This window comes from Sinohyriopsis cumingii, chromosome 3 (genome assembly GCF_028554795.1).
Source record: "Sinohyriopsis cumingii isolate HCF-2022 chromosome 3, ASM2855479v2, whole genome shotgun sequence".
In the NCBI taxonomy this organism is placed as follows: domain Eukaryota; kingdom Metazoa; phylum Mollusca; class Bivalvia; order Unionida; family Unionidae; genus Sinohyriopsis; species Sinohyriopsis cumingii.
In genome coordinates, this window is record NC_142963.1 from 17,062,553 (window position 1) to 17,086,576 (window position 24,024).

Consider the following 24,024-nt stretch of genomic DNA (forward strand, 5'->3'; position numbering starts at 1 on the left):
TCCATTGGTTTAAATGAGTGGCCAATCACTGTTCATCCATTGGTTTAAATGAATGGCCATTCACTGTTCATCCATTGGTTTAAATGTGTGACCAATCACTGTTCATCCATTGGTTTAAATGAGTGGCCAATCACTGTTCATCCATTGGTTTAAATGAGTGGCCAATCACTGTTCATCCATTGGTTTAAATGAGTGGCCATTCACTGTTCATCCATTGGTTTAAATGAGTGGCCAATCGCTGTTCATCCATTGGTTTAAATGAGTGGCCATTCCCTGTTCACCCATTGGTTTAAATGAGTGGCCAATCCCTGTTCATCCATTGGTTTAAATGAGTGACCATTCCCTGTTCATTCATTGGTTTAAATGAATGGCCATTCACTGTTCATCCATTGGTTTAAATGAGTGGCCAATCACTGTTCATCCATTGGTTTAAATGAATGGCCATTCACTGTTCATCCATTGGTTTAAATGTGTGACCAATCACTGTTCATCCATTGGTTTAAATGAGTGGCCAATCACTGTTCATCCATTGGTTTAAATGAGTGGCCAATCACTGTTCATCCATTGGTTTAAATGAGTGGCCATTCACTGTTCATCCATTGGTTTAAATGAGTGGCCAATCGCTGTTCATCCATTGGTTTAAATGAGTGGCCATTCCCTGTTCATCCATTGGTTTAAATGAGTGGCCAATCCCTGTTCATCCACTGGCTTAAATTATTGTGTATGAATAGCATGTCTGACACAGCAAACACAGATATGAATCAAGAAAGAAATCAGAAATCAGATGCATACTAAAAGACCTAACATGACACTGAGTTGGGTGACAATAATGACTAGTGACTGATAATGAAGACATCCAAGTATTTATTTCCCAAGTCAAGAAATAGATAAATGTAGCTTAATTATCTTTATCTATTACAGTCTGATATAAATGGCAACATGAGTACAACAAACAGCACACAATGAACCTGTCACATAACCTTTTCCATACTAATAACCTTGACCCCTGAACTAGGGTCTTTGATCCTTATGACAAGGTGTCGACGTGGGTAACGTTTCATCAAAAAATATGTTCCAGTTGTAAAGTGTCAGCCTTGATAAGAAAACGGGTCATTTACTAAGCAATATCTCTTGTTGAGACTTTGACCTTTTGGTATGACCCAGTATATAAAATCAAGATATATAAAGGCAAACATTGCCCTTGCTCTGATCTAGCCCTTGCTGTAGGTGAGAGACACAACTGTATGTGACAGAGTTTACTCTTCATATATAACTTCATATATAACGGGTTAAAGTTTTGTGAAAATATCTCAGGAGGTCTCAAAGTCAATCTCTGCGCAAAGATCTAAGTAACAGTAACATATTCCCTTGCTGTGACCTTCACCTTCATGCAACCTATGGTATACATATGGTACATAACACACTATATACAAGATACATTATTAATACAAATATCTTTAGTTGGTTGAATAGTCACATTTAGAAAGGGATACAAGTTGCAAAATTACACATTTCCTTGCCATGACTCAGAGGCCATAGTTATGATTTGCATTCAGGCAATACAAATTTTCAAGCAAATTTCACTAAAATTTCGATTATAAAATTTCAATGATTGATCAATGGCTGTCAAATAAAAAACAAAGTAGATCCTGCCTATACCATCAAAGCAATTAAAGTCAGGTATTTACAAGGAGTTGTATGTCTTTACTCAACACTAAATAAAAATCAAATTTGTCAAATGATCAAAAGTTTGTCAACTGGGAAAACAAAATGGGTGCTACCATTACAAGCCATGGGCTTATCTTCCCATGTGCAGTGGTAGAAATATCACTTGGGAATTAGATCTGGCTTATAAAAAATACAAATATAAATGAAATAAAACCTTCTATTGTATCAAATACAGATTTTGTGAAGCAAAATACAAAATATTAATACCAATGTATCTTGTACAGGTTTGCACAAAAATGGAACCAATACTTTAGTAGTAAACACTCAAGGTGAAATGATACGTCTGAGCTGTGCATCAATATGATTCATGATACACAGCATATTATGTGATACATTATTGATATACATATAATGGTTGTCCATCTTCAGAGGGTTAGTGATAGGTGGTGCCCTTTAATATGTTGATATACTGCTTGTATTTCCAGTATGCATATTACAGACAGACATATACTTATCATCTACTGATATGCCCTTCTTATCCATGACACAACGACAAAATTACTTTCAAAATAACTACCTGTTGTTAGCGATTTTTATTAGACACATTATGTCATTTAAGTCTGCTCCATTCGATCAGATGCAGAGCTTGCTTTATCCACCATACCTTATGTTTTGAAATGCATGAACAATTTAAAAACATGTTATTGCCAATTCCAGCTCTCACTTTAACTTGGAAAATATTGTGACGTTATATTCAAAACATGAAATAATGCAATTTCCTAGTGCAAAAGAAAATCTCATCCAGAACATGTCCCTGTCTGGGTCTGGGGATGACTACTAACTTCCAGCATATTGTACATATGCAGATGCCACAAAGCTACCGCAATCACAGGTACTTGTTTTTTGTTAATGAAGAAGGAAAACTATTGATGACATCAACTCCTATTCTATAACAAACTCATATATTTTGAAATATGATCACTTGCTGGTCCTTTGCTAATTTAATTTATCTTGTTGGAACATTCCATCACTGATTAAATAACCCAGCATTAAAAGAGACAATCCAAATGTCCCGATATGCTGACAGGATTTTACCTAATTGGAAGAACTCCCTTGTCACCAAGAAAACGAGAAGGAGGAATGGCCATATATCATCATTTTCCTAACACTTTAATGTCTTTCTTCCTGCTCCATTCTGTTAGAGCTCTACTAAAATCAAAATCGAGAAATGTACCTCCAATTGTATAAGCATCAATCTACTGATTGCTTCATAGTATAATCTGTTCCTTGTACGTGTATGAATAGTTTTGTGCCGAGAGCTCTGCTTTAAGTCTTCTGTCTGAAAGGGCATATACATACCTAGCTTAATTAACATGAATATATTGGGAAACTGGGTTTTTTCGTGTTGTAGTTATATATAATATTTTGGAGCTCACAGTTATTATCTTTGGTATACTTCTGCTTCAAAATATGACTTTTCACTAATATAAGCTCTACCAAAGTTTCACTTTCTTGAATCAGTGCTTTACTGATGCCAAATTTCCTATCTGTTCCATAATGATGTATTTATTTAGGTCCATCCATGTCATAGTCTGCTTGTAGAGACCAAATTATTTTGATGAAATAAATATCTTTACTTCTTAATTTTATTTTTTTCATTTTTATTCAGTTTATCTTTACCCTGACAAGGATATATAGTTTTGTACCCCATGATCCCACAGGTCTAAATTGTTTGAGAAAAGAAATGAAAATTGCATTCTACATTTAAATTGGCTGTATTTTATTTAGGCTTAGGAGTCTGCCTTTTCTACCTTTAATTTGGAAATACTGCTAAAAGGTGGATTGACAGGCAGGCTATTTTTGTCCATCCAGTATTTACATCTGACTTGTATTTAACATCCTTTCTGGTCTCAAAATCACTCACTGGTATAAGCTAATATTCTTCAAAACTTAAAAAAATTATTGTCATCGTAACTATCAACAGCCCAAACGTGCTGAATGAAATTATCAATGGAAGTCGAACCATACTGTGAATCAGCCATTTTGTGTTTCCTAGGTAGCCCGTCTTTTAAACACACGTTTGTAAAATTTCCTTGATGCAAGGTATAAACAATGACATAATCCTTATTCTACGGCACAATGTTCAGTCAAATTTAGTTTAGCAGAAATTCCTGTCAAGGTGTAGAACCCAGATGTGTAAATAGTTGTTCACCTGACATGAATATTCTATGATATATAAGCTGGCATGAAAAATGTCACAAGCAAGGGTTAAATGAAATTTGTATACTGTTTCAAGTACATTTTCATAAGTGTGACTTTGACTAATCTGAAGGTGTTCTCGCACATCACTGCTCTCCAAATGTCCAACTTCATTCAAATTTTGTGTGTGCATCCTGGCAGTGTCTCTGTTCAAGCACTTTACAGACCAATGAATGAGCTAAGTTTCTCTGTTGCTCTGCCGACCCTTCCTGTTTGTCACACTGGGAATAATTCTACATTAAGATCTGATTGGTGATTATTGTTTAGCCAAGACCAGAACAAACAATAATCACCGATGATAATTCATTGTAAAATATTTCCCTGCATGACACAGCTTTCAAATTTGACCAATATCAACAAGATACAAGTCAACAAAACCAACTTTGCATAAATGTGGCTATTAAATGATGAGCAAAGTATTTCATTAATCATGTGGAACACATCTGGAATGTCTCCTTTAAGCCAAACATGCTGTTGGGATAAGATAAATAGCACCAAATTAGCGGAGCGGGGAGCAAGATTAAGAACACTTTGTGCTCATTTGTAATAAGAAGCTAGTGTTGTCAATAGTCTTTATCATTTTTAAATGAGTTTCTGTGACTGCAACAGCTATATCAATTGAAAAACAAGGCAAACAATTAATATTTACAAAAGCTGAAGATTAAAATAACTTTCATATTGTAAGTAACGTTTTGCAACGATTCTCCACATATTGTATCAATATGTTGTTGTTGTTGTTGTTGTGGGGTTTAACGCCATTTTTCAGCACGATAGGCTATACATGGCGGCCAGTATTAATGGTGGAGGAAGAACCCGGAAAACCCCGGAAAGAACCACCGACCCACGAGAAGCTACTGGCAAGCTTTCTCACATGCCCACATTGGCTGAATCTTTGACTCGAACCGGTATCAATATGTATCAGTACATCAAAAGTATCGAAACATCGATATATCGAGTCCTTTTACCCTTAATAAAAACACTTATGGTAAACAACAATGATCTGTTTAATATTTAATTTAACATTTTTAATTATTAAAATCCAAATAAATGAAGATACAAGTATTGTGTAATGAATACAAACACAGACATATTGACCAAGTTTTTAATAATTCTTGTTTTACTGCAGTTCAGTATATGAGGTCAGCCGTTTCAACAGGCTTATTGTTTATAACACAAACATATATTAATTAATCACAACACATGTATACATGTAGTAATCATAACACACATGCAATTTATTAATCATAACAGACATATACATGCATTAATCATAATGCACACATATGCATGTATTAAACATAACACATACATGTATTAATCATAACATGTAAACAATTTATTAATCATAACAGACATATACATGCATTAATCATAACACAAGCATATACATGTATTAATCATAATGCACACATATACATGTATTAATCATAATGCACACATATACATGTATTAATCATAATGCACACATATACATGTATTAATCATAATGCACACATATACATGTATTAATCATAATGCACACATATACATGTATTAATCATAATGCACACATATGCATGTATTAATCATAATGCACACATATACATGTATTAATCATAATGCACACATATGCATGCATTAATCATACCACATACATTTATTAATCATAACACATACATGTATTAATCATAATGCACACATATACATGCATTAATCATAATGCACACATATACATGTATCAATCATAATGCACACATATACATGTATTAATCATAATGCACACATATGCATGTATTAATCATAATGCACACATATGCATGCATTAATCTTAATGCACACATATACATGTATTAATAATACCACATACATTTATTAATCATAACACATACATTTATTAATCGTAACACATATACATGTGTCATCATGATGATGGTTTCTATCTCACTATATCAGTATGCAATACTACTGGTAGTTTTGACTAGCATTGTGATTATTTCATCCAATCCCATATACATACATGTATTCATTTTCCATCAATCTCACTGTGCCTCAGTTCTGTATATACCCTGCCATTATTTATGAACCCCAAGTTCTGTACATAACCCAACCAGTAATTATGAACAGGCAGTAGTTGTGAACCACAAGTTCTGTATACAACCCAGCCAATAGTCATGGACGACAAGTTCTGTATATAACCCAGCCATATTTATGAACCCCAAGTTCTGTACATAACCCAGCCAGTAGTTATGAACCACAAGTTCTGTACATAACCCAGCCATAGTTATGAACCCTAAGTTCTGTATATAACCCAGCCAGTAGTTATGAACCACAAGTTCTGTACATAACCCAGCCAGTAGTTATGAACCACAAGTTCTGTATATAACCCAGCCAGTAGTCATGGACCACAAGTTCTGTATATAACCCAGCCATATTTAAGAACCACAAGTTCTGTATATAACGCAGCCAGTAGTCATGGACCACAAGTTCTGTATATAACCCAGCCAGTAGTCATGGACCACAAGTTCTGTATATAACCCAGCCATAGTTATGAACCACAAGTTCTGTAGATAACCCAACCAGTAGTTATGAACCACAAGTTCTGTATATAACCCAGCCAGTAGTCATGGACCACAAGTTCTGTATATAACCCAGCCAGTAGTCATGGACCACAAGTTCTGTATATAACCCAGCCATATTTATCAACCACAAGTTCTATATATAACCAGGCCATATTTATGAACCACAAGTTCTGTAGATAACCCAGCCAGTAGTTATGAACCACAAGTTCTGTACATAACCCAACCATATTTATGAACTACAAGTTCTGTATATAACCAGGCCATATTTATGAACCACAAGTTCTGTAGATAACCCAGCCAGTAGTTATGAACCACAAGTTCTGTATATAACCCAGCCATAGTTATGAAACACAAGTTCTGTATATACCCAGCCAGTAGTTATGGATCCCACATTTTGTATATAACTCTGTTTGGTGCAATTAACCCAGCCATAGTTATGAACCCCAAGTTCGGTACATAACCCAGTCAGTAGTGATGGGCCCAAACTATAGAATTACAACAATAGACTGCAATGGCATTCAGTATTGACTTTCTAAACTTAAAAAGAATAGTATGGATAATGTGGAGTTCAGATAATTATATCTGTAATTATACTGATTGATTTAAAATGCAACATGTGTTTAAGACTGATCTCCATTTTGCCATGTGAAGCAATTAGGAATATCCTAATACTCCAGTGGTATATTGGTCCAACCATAGTAGTCAATCACAGATACAAATGGACAGTACTATTATGGGAGCAATGTGTGTTCGATCCATGACTAAGTACAGGGTCTTCAGACTTTGGTTGTAAATATGATGAGGACATCTGCAAACCAGCACCTTCCATGTAGATGTAATTAGGTTTAGAGAGACAAGTATATTTTCTTAATGTGTGATACATTTTTTTCTTTTTCGATACAAACATGACAACAATCCCAATGTTAAATTGTTGCATTCTTAAAGTCCATTAGTGTATCAAAAATGCTTGTTGCTGATTCATATGAACTGAAAATGTAGACAATCAAAATTTTGATAATCAAATTTCTAGTGCAGTAATTATAATTGTTAAATCATCCATCTTTATTCAATTTTTTTTTCCTTCAAATTTATAAATACTGGTATCTCACAAAACAGTAATTTGATACAAATGGACAAAACTAATATGGCAGCAGTGTGTGTTCTATCCCGAGTATAGGGTCTTCAGGCTTTGGTTGTAAATATGATGAGGACATCTGTAATTGACTCCTCCCACTGTGATTTTACTCCATAATCTAGGTACAACTGTCAAAACATTTAAATATCATACAGCACTTGTTGAACACTGTCACAGCTTTACCCGTAGATGACAAAATGTAACAAAACATAAAATATACAGTGTATATTAGATGTTTGTCTCTAGCTGGAACTACTGAATATAGGTCTCATTTCCAGGCTAAGTCTACAGTTTGTGCACTCCATTTAACCTGGAAAACCGAACACTCACTATCTCATTCCAGGAAGAAGATGTTGCTGAAATTCGTGTTACATAAATTTTTCACTTCCTCTGAAACAGAGATGAAAATATCAGTTAAAAGCAATTTTCTATCCGAGTTCAAATTTTGAGAATATGTCAGAAAATAACATTAGGGAACCACTTAACTGTAGTGTTTATTTTTTAAAATTCAGGTCAGCCAAAGACAAATATACACCATGCCCCAATGACATGTTACTATCAAGGTATGATGACTCAATCAATGCAATGTAGATTTTGTATCTCCCATGTTAAACCCAGACAGACCACCTTATACATCCTTGAAGAGAGTGGATTTATCTTGTGCAAAACCTTTCTTCAATAAAAATTTGTGATTTTTTAAAGTGGGAATAGGATTTTCATAAAGTATGGGTTTCTATATGAATAACTTTTAGAAGTCTTCTACACAAAGGAAATGATAAAAGATACCTCACTGAGTGTTGCTAATGCATTATAAATTATACCTCACTGAGTGTTGCTAATGCATTATACTCTGACTAAAAGATACCTCACTGAGTGTTACTAATGCATTATACTCTGACTAAAAGATACCTCACTGAGTGTTACTAATGCATTATACTCTGACTAAATGATACCTCATTGAGTGTTACTTGTGCATTATACTCTGACTAAAGATACCTCACTGAGTGTTGCTAATGCATTATAAAAGATACCTCACTGAGTGTTACTAAAGCAGCAGGGGGGGCGAATCGGACATTTTGTCCAATCGTTATTTTGCTTAATTATTACTTTCTGCACTCAGCGGATCCGGTGTAGTCAGCGCTGGTAAAAAAAAAAACGACGACGGTCCATCCTACACGATGGTGACGTCATTTGGTTTAATGCGAGCCGATCCCAGTTTTGTCAGCGTCCGGTAAACACAGCGACGACCGCGTCGATGTCATTTCCGCCCCCCCTGCTGGATAATGTTACCACGATGGACATGGGAATTTGATATTTTTCCCCATCGTTGATTTTAAAAACTCTTCTGGGGTTGGTACCGGTTTATTCTTTCGTCGGAGATATTCTATTGCCGATCGATACTGTGGACTTCCACAACCGATACAAATTCTAATTTTTCCTCGGACGCCCTTGCCGCATCCAAGACAGGGTTGAGGGCCGTCCTTACATCCCTGTTTTGACGTGCAATTATGCACCCCGCAAAACTCACCGTAACAATTTTTTCCGCATCGTACTTTTGATCCCTGGGGGAGCCATTTGCATTTATTGACAGCTAGTGCTGGATTAACCATTATTATTAACTATTAAATAAATATTTAATTAAACATTAAACTGTATACTGTATAATGGATAATAATTATTCCGATATTGATCTGTTTGGGCGTGGAACATCTTACTACGAGGAATCCCCGGATGAATTTTTTAGGTCCCCGGAAACGTATCACGATATACGAGAATACTACCGAAGGTGTTTGGGTCCATCTTGGAGCGTTTCCAGTAAAAAATCCGCAATGGAACTCCTCACCGTTGCAGACCACCAGGTTCGTGGAGTAATCATCCAGCGTATTGGGAGATTTTACGTGTTTATGGATAACCCGGACATAGTAGAATTTCAGGGGTGTTCCGCTGTTAATGAGATTATTCCAAAACACCGGTGCAGATATCCTACCATCGACGTGGATTCCAAGACGCCATCGCTGTCTGAGTTGTTGTTGTATTTCCATGAGTTAGTTGATTCCATTAATGATGTTCTTGTTTTTGAAACCAGCGGCGGTTATCACATCATGTTGAAAACGATCCCGGTGGATTTCGAGGAACATCAATCACTGTTGAAGAAAGTTGCCGCGGATAGACCAACATGGAATGTTGATACACAAGCTGGGCTGTATAGCATCAAATTACCCGGAACTAGATCGGTAAAACCAAATAGCGTTGATAAGCGATTAATTTATCCTGTTGGATTCACCAGTACGCTGCTATCTTGTCCAATCTCCATTCAGCCGTGTTACGAAAAACTGGAACCTGAAATCACCAGTGATGAAATCACCAGTGATGATCTTACTGCTGAACAAATTCGACAATTCTCTACGTTGTTGTCCGGACAACCCGATCAGATCACCGGGACTACAAATCAAACCAGCAACATGATATCGCTGGGGCGAGTTGCTGGTTCATTTTGCAATATTTGCCAGCGACGTCATGGATACAATGAGATCGGTGGATTCATTGAGGGAAAGGCCATTGATGCATTTGTTTGCGTCTATTCCGATCAGTTTGTGATCGGTTGTTACAGGAGCACACAAAAAAAGATAATAATACAGCGTGATATTGGAACCGCTAGTGACGATAAAATCCTCTACGAAAAATATTTAAAATCGTATAATTACCGTCGAGGAGATCACAGTGGTGAATTTCCCAAGAGAATCCCCGATTACAATTACTGCGAAGCACCTATTCATGAGCGCGGTCGGGGATGTAAAATCATTTTCAACGACGACTATATGGACAGATCTTCTTGCGGGCTGGGAAAATCAGAGGCTGCTTGGAAGTCTATCAGAAGTGATCAGTCTATACTGTGCGTTTCATACAGAAAGACCTTTACCAGAAAGACCACCATCGACTACAATCTCGAATCGTACGAAACGATTCATGGAGATATTATATTCGATACAAAAAAGCATCGCAGGGTTATTTCCCAGATAGAATCGATTGTACGAGTCCGGGGAATTCCTGATGTTCTATTGTTGGATGAGTGGCACGGAATCCTTCGACAGGTAGTCTCATCAAGTCGCGGCAAACAAATTTGGGGAACACTGACATGGTTGATTTCATCAGCGAAACGGGTAATTGTGCTGGACGCCGACGCGAACAATGACGACCTTGAATTATTCAGAAAATACTTGAACCGCCCGGACATGAAATTCATCATCAACGGATATCAGCCCGATCATGGTAAAAAATTCATTGTGGAACAGTCTCACAAAGATAACTACAATAAACTGTTAGATGCGTTACAACGAGGAAATCGTGTGGTTGTATTCACACACAATAAACGACGCGGAAATTATTCTGTGGAGACCCTTGCTAAATTGTTACAGCATTTAGGATACCGCGTGAAATACTATCACGCCGATACCAACTCGACTGAAAAACAGCAGGACTTTGATAACATTTCAACGGCATTTGAGTGCATCGATGTCGTGATTTACAATCATACCGTTGAGGCCGGAGTATCCATTGTGGACCCGCGATTCAAGTACATGACGGTGTTTTCTGAAGAATTAGGTTCTGTAGAGGCGACCAAACAAGCTATCCATCGGTTCAGAAATATATCTGAAATTCATTATTCTGCAACACGACGACGACAAACAGAGCTTCCATTGACCCGCGATGATATTATTTCCACAATCGAATCACACGAACGGAATTTGTCGTCGACGGAGTTGCTGTTCAGAACCCCGAATCGCTGTGACGTACATACCGGTTACGGACATATGTTTATTAGCACGATCATCGACGAAAACAATTCAAAACGCTATTTCACGGGCAGACTCGTTGAAATGATGAAACGAACCGGTTATTCAGTTGAATGGGAATTACCAGATGAATACGAAACATGGAAGGAAAAAAAACAACGGAAGCAGAAACGAGTCAGCGACGCGGTAATCGATGACGATCCACACGTAGATGATTTTTTAAAATCTTCCATCGGAGAGAGAATTGCTGCGGTTAATAGTGAGACTACAAGTGATAAATACTACCAATACGACCCCGAACAGCGGCTAGAGCCATACGAGAAGACGTTGACGTATCTCAATTACGTTTTTCAAACCGATATAAGAAAACTAGATAACGATCAGATAGAACATCTGAATAAAAACGTTTCGCGGCTACAACGATATCAGCGTGTTGTAGTTGACTAACATAATAACGGTAGCGCTGTAACAACGACGCCGTGTCGATCCGATAAAATCAATCCCCGGCAACAACTTGAAATCGTTAGAAACGTTCTTGGCGCGTTAAGTCTCCCCGATGTAGTTCCGGATCGACTTGATGTGAAAAGTGTTTCTGTTAGTCGTGCCGAGTTAATCAATAGCGTATCTGAGATGCTGGCGCAACCAGACCGACTTGACAAGTATAATACACTGTTGAAACATTTTTGCGAGATATTTCCGGATATGAGGTTTAGAAGGGGTAATTTGACCCTAAAAAATGTCATTGAAAAAATCAAATCGATTTACAAGGGATTCGGCGGGCGATTGATATCCGATGACACTAAAAACACGGGACGGTCTAATCTTACGTTATATTATCCTGAGTGGCCCGAATCTGATTTTGTAAATGATCCAGCGTGGATCAACGAGACCATCGATGATGTTGGATTCGCTGGAAAGGATGTTGCCGCGACGGATGACCACACAACCATGCTGCGATTTCATGTGTGGTCCGTTAATGGATGGTTTTCTCGATGCTGGTCAGAGTAATGAGGAAACTGTCAAGTATAATTTTTTATAGGAATTATGACACTTTCCTCATCGATGGGGGTTCCACGACCACGGCAGTGTTTCCAAAATCACCCCGTGATGCGATTGGTTTTCCCGATAATGAGGACACTGTCAAGTATAATTTTTTATAGGAATTATGACACTTTCCTCATCGATGGAGGCTTCACGACACTGTTAAAAACCCATCCATCGCGTTTTCAACTCAAGGATGTTTTCTGGTCGGGTGTTAAATTTTCCATCACTTCGGAAATTATCTCCTCGGTGGTACAATTTTCTTTATCACCGCGAATCCCCCGCTGGCGACTTAAAAAACGGCTTCCGTGACGTACTGACATTTGTGTCGTTGATACAACTGAATCGTTGAGTTAAATTGACGGTATTTTGGGGTTGGGGTCATTTTCTCCGGACTCAAGTAAATCATTGACCTGCAGCCGATATTTTTCTGGAAGACTATTAATCGCGTTATTGAATAGAGTCGAACCAAGCCCGCTTTTCCCCGCCGACGTCGCCGCGCAACACGATCCATAAAATTCCATCTCGGGCCTGAAAGAAGGGTCGTCGAATTGTGTCCGGGTTGAGGTTAAACCATTTACACGTCTCCGCGATGGATAAACACACCGCGATGTTGCGATTCCATGTGTGGGCGGTTAATGGATGGTTTTCCCGATATGATGGGTCGGATTAATCACAAGACATGATGGGGAAACTGTCAAGTATAATTTTTTATAGTAATTTTGACAGTTTCCCCAAACTTGATAGAGCCGTTTGTACGACGAATTGAGGCTCCACCGAGATGTTATCACGATGGTCACAACATCCCAACGAGGCTGAAATATGACTTGTTAAAAAAAAATCATCCAACGATGGTTTCGGATTAATTAATAGAAAATGGCGACCAGTCTCTCATGGTTGTCGGAGCATTCGCTTTACCTCGTCGCGACAACGCAACGGAAGATCATCAACGGCGTTATCGAATAACGTTTCGAGGTTATCAAACCAAGCGCATTTTTCATCAGGAATATCCCCGCGGAGTATGATCCAAATGTCTCCAATGCCATCAACGAGATAATAGGGGAGATCATCATTATAGACCTGATAAATATTAAAATGCCTAGCGGTTTCTGGCGCTGAATCAAACTCGATAATTTTTTTCTTTGAGATATTCAAACAGATAGTATTTATTTGCCAGCCCATAACGACGCCATCGGGTGTTGTTTTTCGGGTTTTATCATATCGAAATTGCCGTGGTGGAATATAAGGCGGTAAATCATTATTGCTGCGGTCAATCCAATTTATTCTATCATGAGGAACATGATGCGATCCAAACCCCATACTATTCTAATATCATTTTAATAATTAATTAAATAACAGCTATAATTATAATGTCGTTGTTGGAATATCACCCGGTGAAATTCAACAGCGTCATCAGCGATTATAAAAAGTCCTGCCCGAGGATGCCGATCAGCGTAAAATTTAAGAACGGAAAATTTCATGCGGTTCAGAAATCCCCCAGCGGAGATAAATACGATTGTATGGTATTTGAAAGTCGTTCAGCGAAAGCTCGGTTACGTCTCCGCGACAAATATTACCAGAGAGCGTATGAAAAAATGTTTCCAAACCATGGCGATACAGTATGGGTACTTACCGAACGAAACTCCGCGTTGGTGGTTTAGTCGCCATCTTGAAGCGCCTTGTCCATGCGATTCACAAACTTGATATCCTCCGGAGATATTACTCCAGGAACCGCATTCATTACAAATTTATCCTCGCGACGAGGTTTATCCTCGTGGGGTCTTTTCTTTTTTCTGCTGTCAGCGGTTACGACTGGCTCCTGCGTGGCCATCTCGGTGATTCGCTGAATCAGTAGCGCATTATCGCGTTGTGATTCATCCAATTCCTTCCGAACATTTCCGAGTTCATGCTGAAGCCCACCAATGGTGCGTCGCATATCATCGTGGCGCCGTTGCGCATCATCGTGGCGTCGCTGCATATCATCGTGGCGCCGTTGTAAATCGTCATAACGCTGTTGTAAATAATCATAACGCCGTTGTATACGATTATAATCGGCTGTGCTTGACACGTGTTTGAGTTGTCGTTGCAATGATTTATTCTCGTTGGACAAATTGTTCAGCTGCCATTGTAGTTCTTGGATGGTTTGTTTATCCGCTATGGTATCTATGTCCGGCTTAACATCGTCAATAATTTGGTCAATTTCGAGATCCATCATTCCGATATCATTGCCAGAGTCATTTTTCCAAATTTTGTAGATGCGTTGGTAACTGATTTTGTATTGATCCGCGATTTCTGATATGGGTATTTTTCCGCGGAGTCTTATTATTTCGTTGGTATCCTCGTCGGTTAAAATCCTCCGATGAGGCATTATTTAATGAAAAATTTTTTTACGACAACAACAATAACAACAACAACAATATTGTGGAATGACAGAGTAAAAAAAAAATCGATTTTGTCTTGCAAAACTGACCCGACACACATGAGGAAACTGTCAAGTATAATTTTTTATAGTAATTTTGACACTTTCCTCATCGATGGAGGGCTGTCAGAGTAATGAGGAAACTGTCAAGTATAATTTTTTATAGTAATTTTGACACTTTCCTCATCGATGGAGGGCTGTCAGAGTAATGAGGAAACTGTCAAGTATAATTTTTTATAGTAATTTTGACACTTTCCTCATCGATGGAGGGCTGTCAGAGTAAAAAAATCGATTTTGTTTTGCAAAACTGACTCACTGGCAATGCCACATGTATGGTCAACCCTGCGCAATTGTTTCACTGATACCACAATTTTTTTTAGTAAAAAAATATCGATTTGCCCTATAGGGACAACCGTGGAAGACTTATTCCGTCGTGAAAATGACTCTATCATCGATGGGGAAAGTGTCATGATTCCTATAAAAAATTATACTTGACACTTTCCCCATTTTTACTCGGACCGTATCGACGTTGCGGTCTTATTCCGTCGTGAAAATGACTCTATCATCGATGGAGGAAATGTCATGATTCCTATTGACAGTTTCCTCCATGCTGGTGATTTTTGTAAACGCCAATCATTTACTAGGGTGCGTTTCAATGAAATCGTCAGCGACCAACATCAGGATGGCCCTAGATTGCCAGGGGCTCCGATGCCCTTGGAATATCCCCCATGTCAGATTGTGGGCCCGCGCCATTACGACGACACAAAAAAATGGCGGAGATGTTTATTTATTAATGGGGAAGGATGATGATTTACAAGTAAATTACCTATCGCGGCGATGAGTTTACAAAAAAAAATATTTATCGCGGCAATAATTTATAATTAATTTTTTTCTCCGCGATAAAATTATATCGGTTGTTTTTATTGTTGTTGTTATTGCAAGGTTACTATCAGAAGTAACTACTTAGGGTCCAATAACAACAACAATAAAAACAACCGATATAATTTTATCGCGGAGAAAAAAATTAATTATAAATTATTCCGCGATAAATATTTTTTTTTGTAAACTCATCGCCGCGATAGGTAATTTACTTGTAAATCATCATCCTTCCCCATTAATAAATAAACATCTCCGCCATTTTTTTGTGTCGTAATGGCGCGGGCCCACAATCTGACATGGGGGATATTCCAAGGGCATCGGAGCCCCTGGCAATCTAGGGCCATCCTGATGTTGGTCGCTGACGATTTCAGTGAAACGCACCCTAGTAAATGATTGGCGTTTACAAAAATCACCAGCATGGAGGAAACTGTCAATAGGAATCATGACATTTCCTCCATCGATGATAGAGTCATTTTCACGACGGAATAAGACCGCAACGTCGATACGGTCCGAGTAAAAATGGGGAAAGTGTCAAGTATAATTTTTTATAGGAATCATGACACTTTCCCCATCGATGATAGAGTCATTTTCACGACGGAATAAGTCTTCCACGGTTGTCCCTATAGGGCAAATCGATATTTTTTTACTAAAAAAAATTGTGGTATCAGTGAAACAATTGCGCAGGGTTGACCATACATGTGGCATTGCCAGTGAGTCAGTTTTGCAAAACAAAATCGATTTTTTTACTCTGACAGCCCTCCATCGATGAGGAAAGTGTCAAAATTACTATAAAAAATTATACTTGACAGTTTCCTCATTACTCTGACCAGCATCGATGAGGAAAGTGTCAAAATTACTATAAAAAATTATACTTGACAGTTTCCTCATTACTCTGACAGCCCTCCATCGATGAGGAAAGTGTCAAAATTACTATAAAAAATTATACTTGACAGTTTCCTCATTACTCTGACAGCCCTCCATCGATGAGGAAAGTGTCAAAATTACTATAAAAAATTATACTTGACAGTTTCCTCATGTGTGTCGGGTCAGTTTTGCAAGACAAAATCGATTTTTTTTTTACTCTGTCATTCCACAATATTGTTGTTGTTGTTATTGTTGTTGTCGTAAAAAAATTTTTCATTAAATAATGCCTCATCGGAGGATTTTAACCGACGAGGATACCAACGAAATAATAAGACTCCGCGGAAAAATACCCATATCAGAAATCGCGGATCAATACAAAATCAGTTACCAACGCATCTACAAAATTTGGAAAAATGACTCTGGCAATGATATCAGAATGATGGATCTCGAAATTGACCAAATTATTGACGATGTTAAGCCGGACATAGATACCATAGCGGATAAACAAACCATCCAAGAACTACAATGGCAGCTGAACAATTTGTCCAACGAGAATAAATCATTGCAACGACAACTCAAACACGTGTCAAGCACAGCCGATTATAATCGTATACAACGGCGTTATGATTATTTACAACAGCGTTATGACGATTTACAACGGCGCCACGATGATATGCAGCGACGCCACGATGATGCGCAACGGCGCCACGATGATATGCGACGCACCATTGGTGGGCTTCAGCATGAACTCGGAAATGTTCGGAAGGAATTGGATGAATCACAACGCGATAATGCGCTACTGATTCAGCGAATCACCGAGATGGCCACGCAGGAGCCAGTCGTAACCGCTGACAGCAGAAAAAAGAAAAGACCCCACGAGGATAAACCTCGTCGCGAGGATAAATTTGTAATGAATGCGGTTCCTGGAGTAATATCTCCGGAGGATATCAAGTTTGTGAATCGCATGGACAAGGCGCTTCAAGATGGCGACTAAACCACCAACGCGGAGTTTCGTTCGGTAAGTACCCATACTGTATCGCCATGGTTTGGAAACATTTTTTCATACGCTCTCTGGTAATATTTGTCGCGGAGACGTAACCGAGCTTTCGCTGAACGACTTTCAAATACCATACAATCGTATTTATCTCCGCTGGGGGATTTCTGAACCGCATGAAATTTTCCGTTCTTAAATTTTACGCTGATCGGCATCCTCGGGCAGGACTTTTTATAATCGCTGATGACGCTGTTGAATTTCACCGGGTGATATTCCAACAACGACATTATAATTATAGCTGTTATTTAATTAATTATTAAAATGATATTAGAATAGTATGGGGTTTGGATCGCATCATGTTCCTCATGATAGAATAAATTGGATTGACCGCAACAATAATGATTTACCGCCTTATATTCCACCACGGCAATTTCGATATGATAAAACCCGAAAAACAACACCCGATGGCGTCGTTATGGGCTGGCAAATATATACTATCTGTTTGAATATCTCAAAGAAAAAAATTATCGAGTTTGATTCAGCGCCAGAAACCGCTAGGCATTTTAATATTTATCAGGTCTATAATGATGATCTCCCCTATTATCTCGTTGATGGCATCGGAGACATTTGGATCATACTCCGCGGGGATATTCCTGATGAAAAATGCGCTTGGTTTGATAACCTCGAAACGTTATTCGATAACGCCGTTGATGATCTTCCGTTGCGTTGTCGCGACGAGGTAAAGCGAATGCTCCGACAACCATGAGAGACTGGTCGCCATTTTCTATTAATTAATCCGAAACCATCGTTGGATGATTTTTTTTTAACAAGTCATATTTCAGCCTCGTTGGGATGTTGTGACCATCGTGATAACATCTCGGTGGAGCCTCAATTCGTCGTACAAACGGCTCTATCAAGTTTGGGGAAACTGTCAAAATTACTATAAAAAATTATACTTGACAGTTTCCCCATCATGTCTTGTGATTAATCCGACCCATCATATCGGGAAAACCATCCATTAACCGCCCACACATGGAATCGCAACATCGCGGTGTGTTTATCCATCGCGGAGACGTGTAAATGGTTTAACCTCAACCCGGACACAATTCGACGACCCTTCTTTCAGGCCCGAGATGGAATTTTATGGATCGTGTTGCGCGGCGACGTCGGCGGGGAAAAGCGGGCTTGGTTCGACTCTATTCAATAACGCGATTAATAGTCTTCCAGAAAAATATCGGCTGCAGGTCAATGATTTACTTGAGTCCGGAGAAAATGACCCCAACCCCAAAATACCGTCAATTTAACTCAACGATTCAGTTGTATCAACGACACAAATGTCAGTACGTCACGGAAGCCGTTTTTTAAGTCGCCAGCGGGGGATTCGCGGTGATAAAGAAAATTGTACCACCGAGGAGATAATTTCCGAAGTGATGGAAAATTTAACACCCGACCAGAAAACATCCTTGAGTTGAAAACGCGATGGATGGGTTTTTAACAGTGTCGTGAAGCCTCCATCGATGAGGAAAGTGTCATAATTCCTATAAAAAATTATACTTGACAGTGTCCTCATTATCGGGAAAACCAATCGCATCACGGGGTGATTTTGGAAACACTGCCGTGGTCGTGGAACCCCCATCGATGAGGAAAGTGTCATAATTCCTATAAAAAATTATACTTGACAGTTTCCTCATTACTCTGACCAGCATCGAGAAAACCATCCATTAACGGACCACACATGAAATCGCAGCATGGTTGTGTGGTCATCCGTCGCGGCAACATCCTTTCCAGCGAATCCAACATCATCGATGGTCTCGTTGATCCACGCTGGATCATTTACAAAATCAGATTCGGGCCACTCAGGATAATATAACGTAAGATTAGACCGTCCCGTGTTTTTAGTGTCATCGGATATCAATCGCCCGCCGAATCCCTTGTAAATCGATTTGATTTTTTCAATGATATTTTTTAGCGTCAAATTACCCCTTCTAAACCTCATATCCGGAAATATCTCGCAAAAATGTTTCAACAGTGTATTATACTTGTCAAGTCGGTCTGGTTGCGCCAGCATCTCAGATACGCTATTGATTAACTCGGCACGACTAACAGAAACACTTTTCACATCAAGTCGATCCGGAACTACATCGGGGAGACTTAACGCGCCAAGAACGTTTCTAACGATTTCAAGTTGTTGCCGGGGATTGATTTTATCGGATCGACACGGCGTCGTTGTTACAGCGCTACCGTTATTATGTTAGTCAACTACAACACGCTGATATCGTTGTAGCCGCGAAACGTTTTTATTCAGATGTTCTATCTGATCGTTATCTAGTTTTCTTATATCGGTTTGAAAAACGTAATTGAGATACGTCAACGTCTTCTCGTATGGCTCTAGCCGCTGCTCGGGGTCGTATTGGTAGTATTTATCACTTGTAGTCTCACTATTAACCGCAGCAATTCTCTCTCCGATGGAAGATTTTAAAAAATCATCTACGTGTGGATCGTCATCGATTACCGCGTCGCTGACTCGTTTCTGCTTCCGTTGTTTTTTTTCCTTCCATGTTTCGTATTCATCTGGTAATTCCCATTCAACTGAATAACCGGTTCGTTTCATCATTTCAACGAGTCTGCCCGTGAAATAGCGTTTTGAATTGTTTTCGTCGATGATCGTGCTAATAAACATATGTCCGTAACCGGTATGTACGTCACAGCGATTCGGGGTTCTGAACAGCAACTCCGTCGACGACAAATTCCGTTCGTGTGATTCGATTGTGGAAATAATATCATCGCGGGTCAATGGAAGCTCTGTTTGTCGTCGTCGTGTTGCAGAATAATGAATTTCAGATATATTTCTGAACCGATGGATAGCTTGTTTGGTCGCCTCTACAGAACCTAATTCTTCAGAAAACACCGTCATGTACTTGAATCGCGGGTCCACAATGGATACTCCGGCCTCAACGGTATGATTGTAAATCACGACATCGATGCACTCAAATGCCGTTGAAATGTTATCAAAGTCCTGCTGTTTTTCAGTCGAGTTGGTATCGGCGTGATAGTATTTCATGCGGTATCCTAAATGCTGTAACAATTTAGCAAGGGTCTCCACAGAATAATTTCCGCGTCGTTTATTGTGTGTGAATACAACCACACGATTTCCTCGTTGTAACGCATCTAACAGTTTATTGTAGTTATCTTTATGAGACTGTTCCACAATGAATTTTTTACCATGATCGGGCTGATATCCGTTGATGATGAATTTCATGTCCGGGCGGTTCAAGTATTTTCTGAATAATTCAAGGTCGTCATTGTTCGCGTCGGCGTCCAGCACAATTACCCGTTTCGCTGATGAAATCAACCATGTCAGTGTTCCCCAAATTTGTTTGCCGCGACTTGATGAGACTACCTGTCGAAGGATTCCGTGCCACTCATCCAACAATAGAACATCAGGAATTCCCCGGACTCGTACAATCGATTCTATCTGGGAAATAACCCTGCGATGCTTTTTTGTATCGAATATAATATCTCCATGAATCGTTTCGTACGATTCGAGATTGTAGTCGATGGTGGTCTTTCTGGTAAAGGTCTTTCTGTATGAAACGCACAGTATAGACTGATCACTTCTGATAGACTTCCAAGCAGCCTCTGATTTTCCCAGCCCGCAAAAAGATCCGTCCATATAGTCGTCGTTGAAAATGATTTTACATCCCCGACCGCGCTCATGAATAGGTGCTTCGCAGTAATTGTAATCGGGGATTCTCTTGGGAAATTCACCACTGTGATCTCCGCGACGGTAATTATACGATTTTAAATATTTTTCGTAGAGGATTTTATCGTCACTAGCGGTTCCAATATCACGCTGTATTATTATCTTTTTTTGTGTGCTCCTGTAACAACCGATCACAAACTGATCGGAATAGACGCAAACAAATGCATAAATGGCCTTTCCCTCAGTGAATCCACCGATCTCATTGTATCCATGACGTCGCTGGCAAATATTGCAAAATGAACCAGCAACTCGCCCCAGCGATATCATGTTGCTGGTTTGATTTGTAGTCCCGGTGATCTGATCGGGTTGTCCGGACAACAACGTAGAGAATTGTCGAATTTGTTCAGCAGTAAGATCATCACTGGTGATTTCATCACTGGTGATTTCAGGTTCCAGTTTTTCGTAACACGGCTGAATGGAGATTGGGCAAGATAGCAGCGTACTGGTGAATCCAACAGGATAAATTAATCGCTTATCAACGCTATTTGGTTTTACCGATCTAGTTCCGGGTAATTTGATGCTATACAGCCCAGCTTGTGTATCAACATTCCATGTTGGTCTATCCGCGGCAACTTTCTTCAACAGTGATTGATGTTCCTCGAAATCCACCGGGATCGTTTTCAACATGATGTGATAACCGCCGCTGGTTTCAAAAACAAGAACATCATTAATGGAATCAACTAACTCATGGAAATACAACAACAACTCAGACAGCGATGGCGTCGTGGAATCCACGTCGATGGTAGGATATCTGCACCGGTGTTTTGGAATAATCTCATTAACAGCGGAACACCCCTGAAATTCTACTATGTCCGGGTTATCCATAAACACGTAAAATCTCCCAATACGCTGGATGATTACTCCACGAACCTGGTGGTCTGCAACGGTGAGGAGTTCCATTGCGGATTTTTTACTGGAAACGCTCCAAGATGGACCCAAACACCTTCGGTAGTATTCTCGTATATCGTGATACGTTTCCGGGGACCTAAAAAATTCATCCGGGGATTCCTCGTAGTAAGATGTTCCACGCCCAAACAGATCAATATCGGAATAATTATTATCCATTATACAGTATACAGTGTAATGTTTAATTAAATATTTATTTAATAGTTAATAATAATGGTTAATCCAGCACTAGCTGTCAATAAATGCAAATGGCTCCCCCAGGGATCAAAAGTACGATGCGGAAAAAATTGTTACGGTGAGTTTTGCGGGGTGCATAATTGCACGTCAAAACAGGGATGTAAGGACGGCCCTCAACCCTGTCTTGGATGCGGCAAGGGCGTCCGAGGAAAAATTAGAATTTGTATCGGTTGTGGAAGTCCACAGTATCGATCGGCAATAGAATATCTCCGACGAAAGAATAAACCGGTACCAACCCCAGAAGAGTTTTTAAAATCAACGATGGGGAAAAATATCAAATTCCCATGTCCATCGTGGTAACATTATCCAGCAGGGGGGGCGGAAATGACATCGACGCGGTCGTCGCTGTGTTTACCGGACGCTGACAAAACTGGGATCGGCTCGCATTAAACCAAATGACGTCACCATCGTGTAGGATGGACCAACGTCGTTTTTTTTTTACAAGCGCTGACTACACCGGATCCGCTGAGTGCAGAAAGTAATAATTAAGCAAAATAACGATTGGACAAAATGTCCGATTCGCCCCCCCTGCTGCTACTAATGCATTATACTCTGACTAAAAGATACCTCACTGAGTGTTGCTAATGCATTATATTCTGACTAAAAGATACCTCACTGAGTGTTACTAATGCATTATACTCTGACTAAAAGATACCTCACTGAGTGTTGCTAATGCATTATAAATTATACCTCACTGAGTGTTACTAATGCATTATACTCTGACTAAAAGATACCTCACTGAGTGTTGCTAATGCATAATCAAAGATACCTCACTGAGTGTTGCTAATGCACTATATTCTGATACAAGTTTCTTATTGTCTTTAAGTCAAACAACAACAAATTAAAAGGTAAGTAATATAAATCAGTACTCACAACATGCTACAAATGATTACCAGAAAAATCAATCAGTACTCACAATATTTTATAGATGAGTGCTGGTAATACAAAGTCATTCCAGCACTAATAATGGTACATTGTGCATAATCCAAGAAACATTAGTCAAGTCCTTCTTATGCCTAGTTATTAGATGTAAAAAGTGCAAGGCACAGTCCCAATTTTACTCTAAACCTGGAGATGACTACCACTTGTTCTTGAAACTAAGTAAAATATCACATATTTAAAGGCCTATACTGTCACATTGTAATAATATAATGAAAGAAGGAAATAATTGTGTCAGATTCAGAATTTTAGTAAGTGTATCACAAGGTATGAAATCCTTTGGCATCATGGTGCATAGGACTGGTCATCTGGTGATAAAAATAAAATGACAAAAAGTGAACAGATATTGTCTTAGCCCCATGGAATGTAACTTTCAGCAATGAAAGGGTAAATATTAGACTCATATGTTACTATTCTGTGAAAGGATCTCATTGGATGGCACAGACCTGGTGACAGATGGTCACTTTTTTAAATGACTACAAGACCCTACATAAGGATATGTCATAGCTATCCATGTGCCTTGCACAAGGAAAGCAGGTCAGTATTCATCATGATTTCTGCATCAAGG

General features: G+C 39.0%; 1 protein-coding gene across 3 annotated transcripts in view; it reads right to left on the reverse strand.

The window, feature by feature from the left end:
- Positions 1 to 847: 847 nt before the first annotated feature.
- LOC149802488 (vacuolar fusion protein CCZ1 homolog) overlaps positions 848 to 24,024 on the reverse strand; it is an 88,950-nt gene continuing 65,773 nt past the window's right edge. For all 3 annotated transcript variants that reach the window (XM_089951726.1, XM_089951725.1, XM_089951724.1), the window contains one exon: positions 848 to 8,010. In XM_089951726.1, the coding sequence (XP_089807852.1) occupies positions 7,955 to 8,010 (56 nt within the window). In that variant the 3' untranslated portion in view covers positions 848 to 7,954. The remainder of the gene's footprint in view (positions 8,011 to 24,024) is intronic.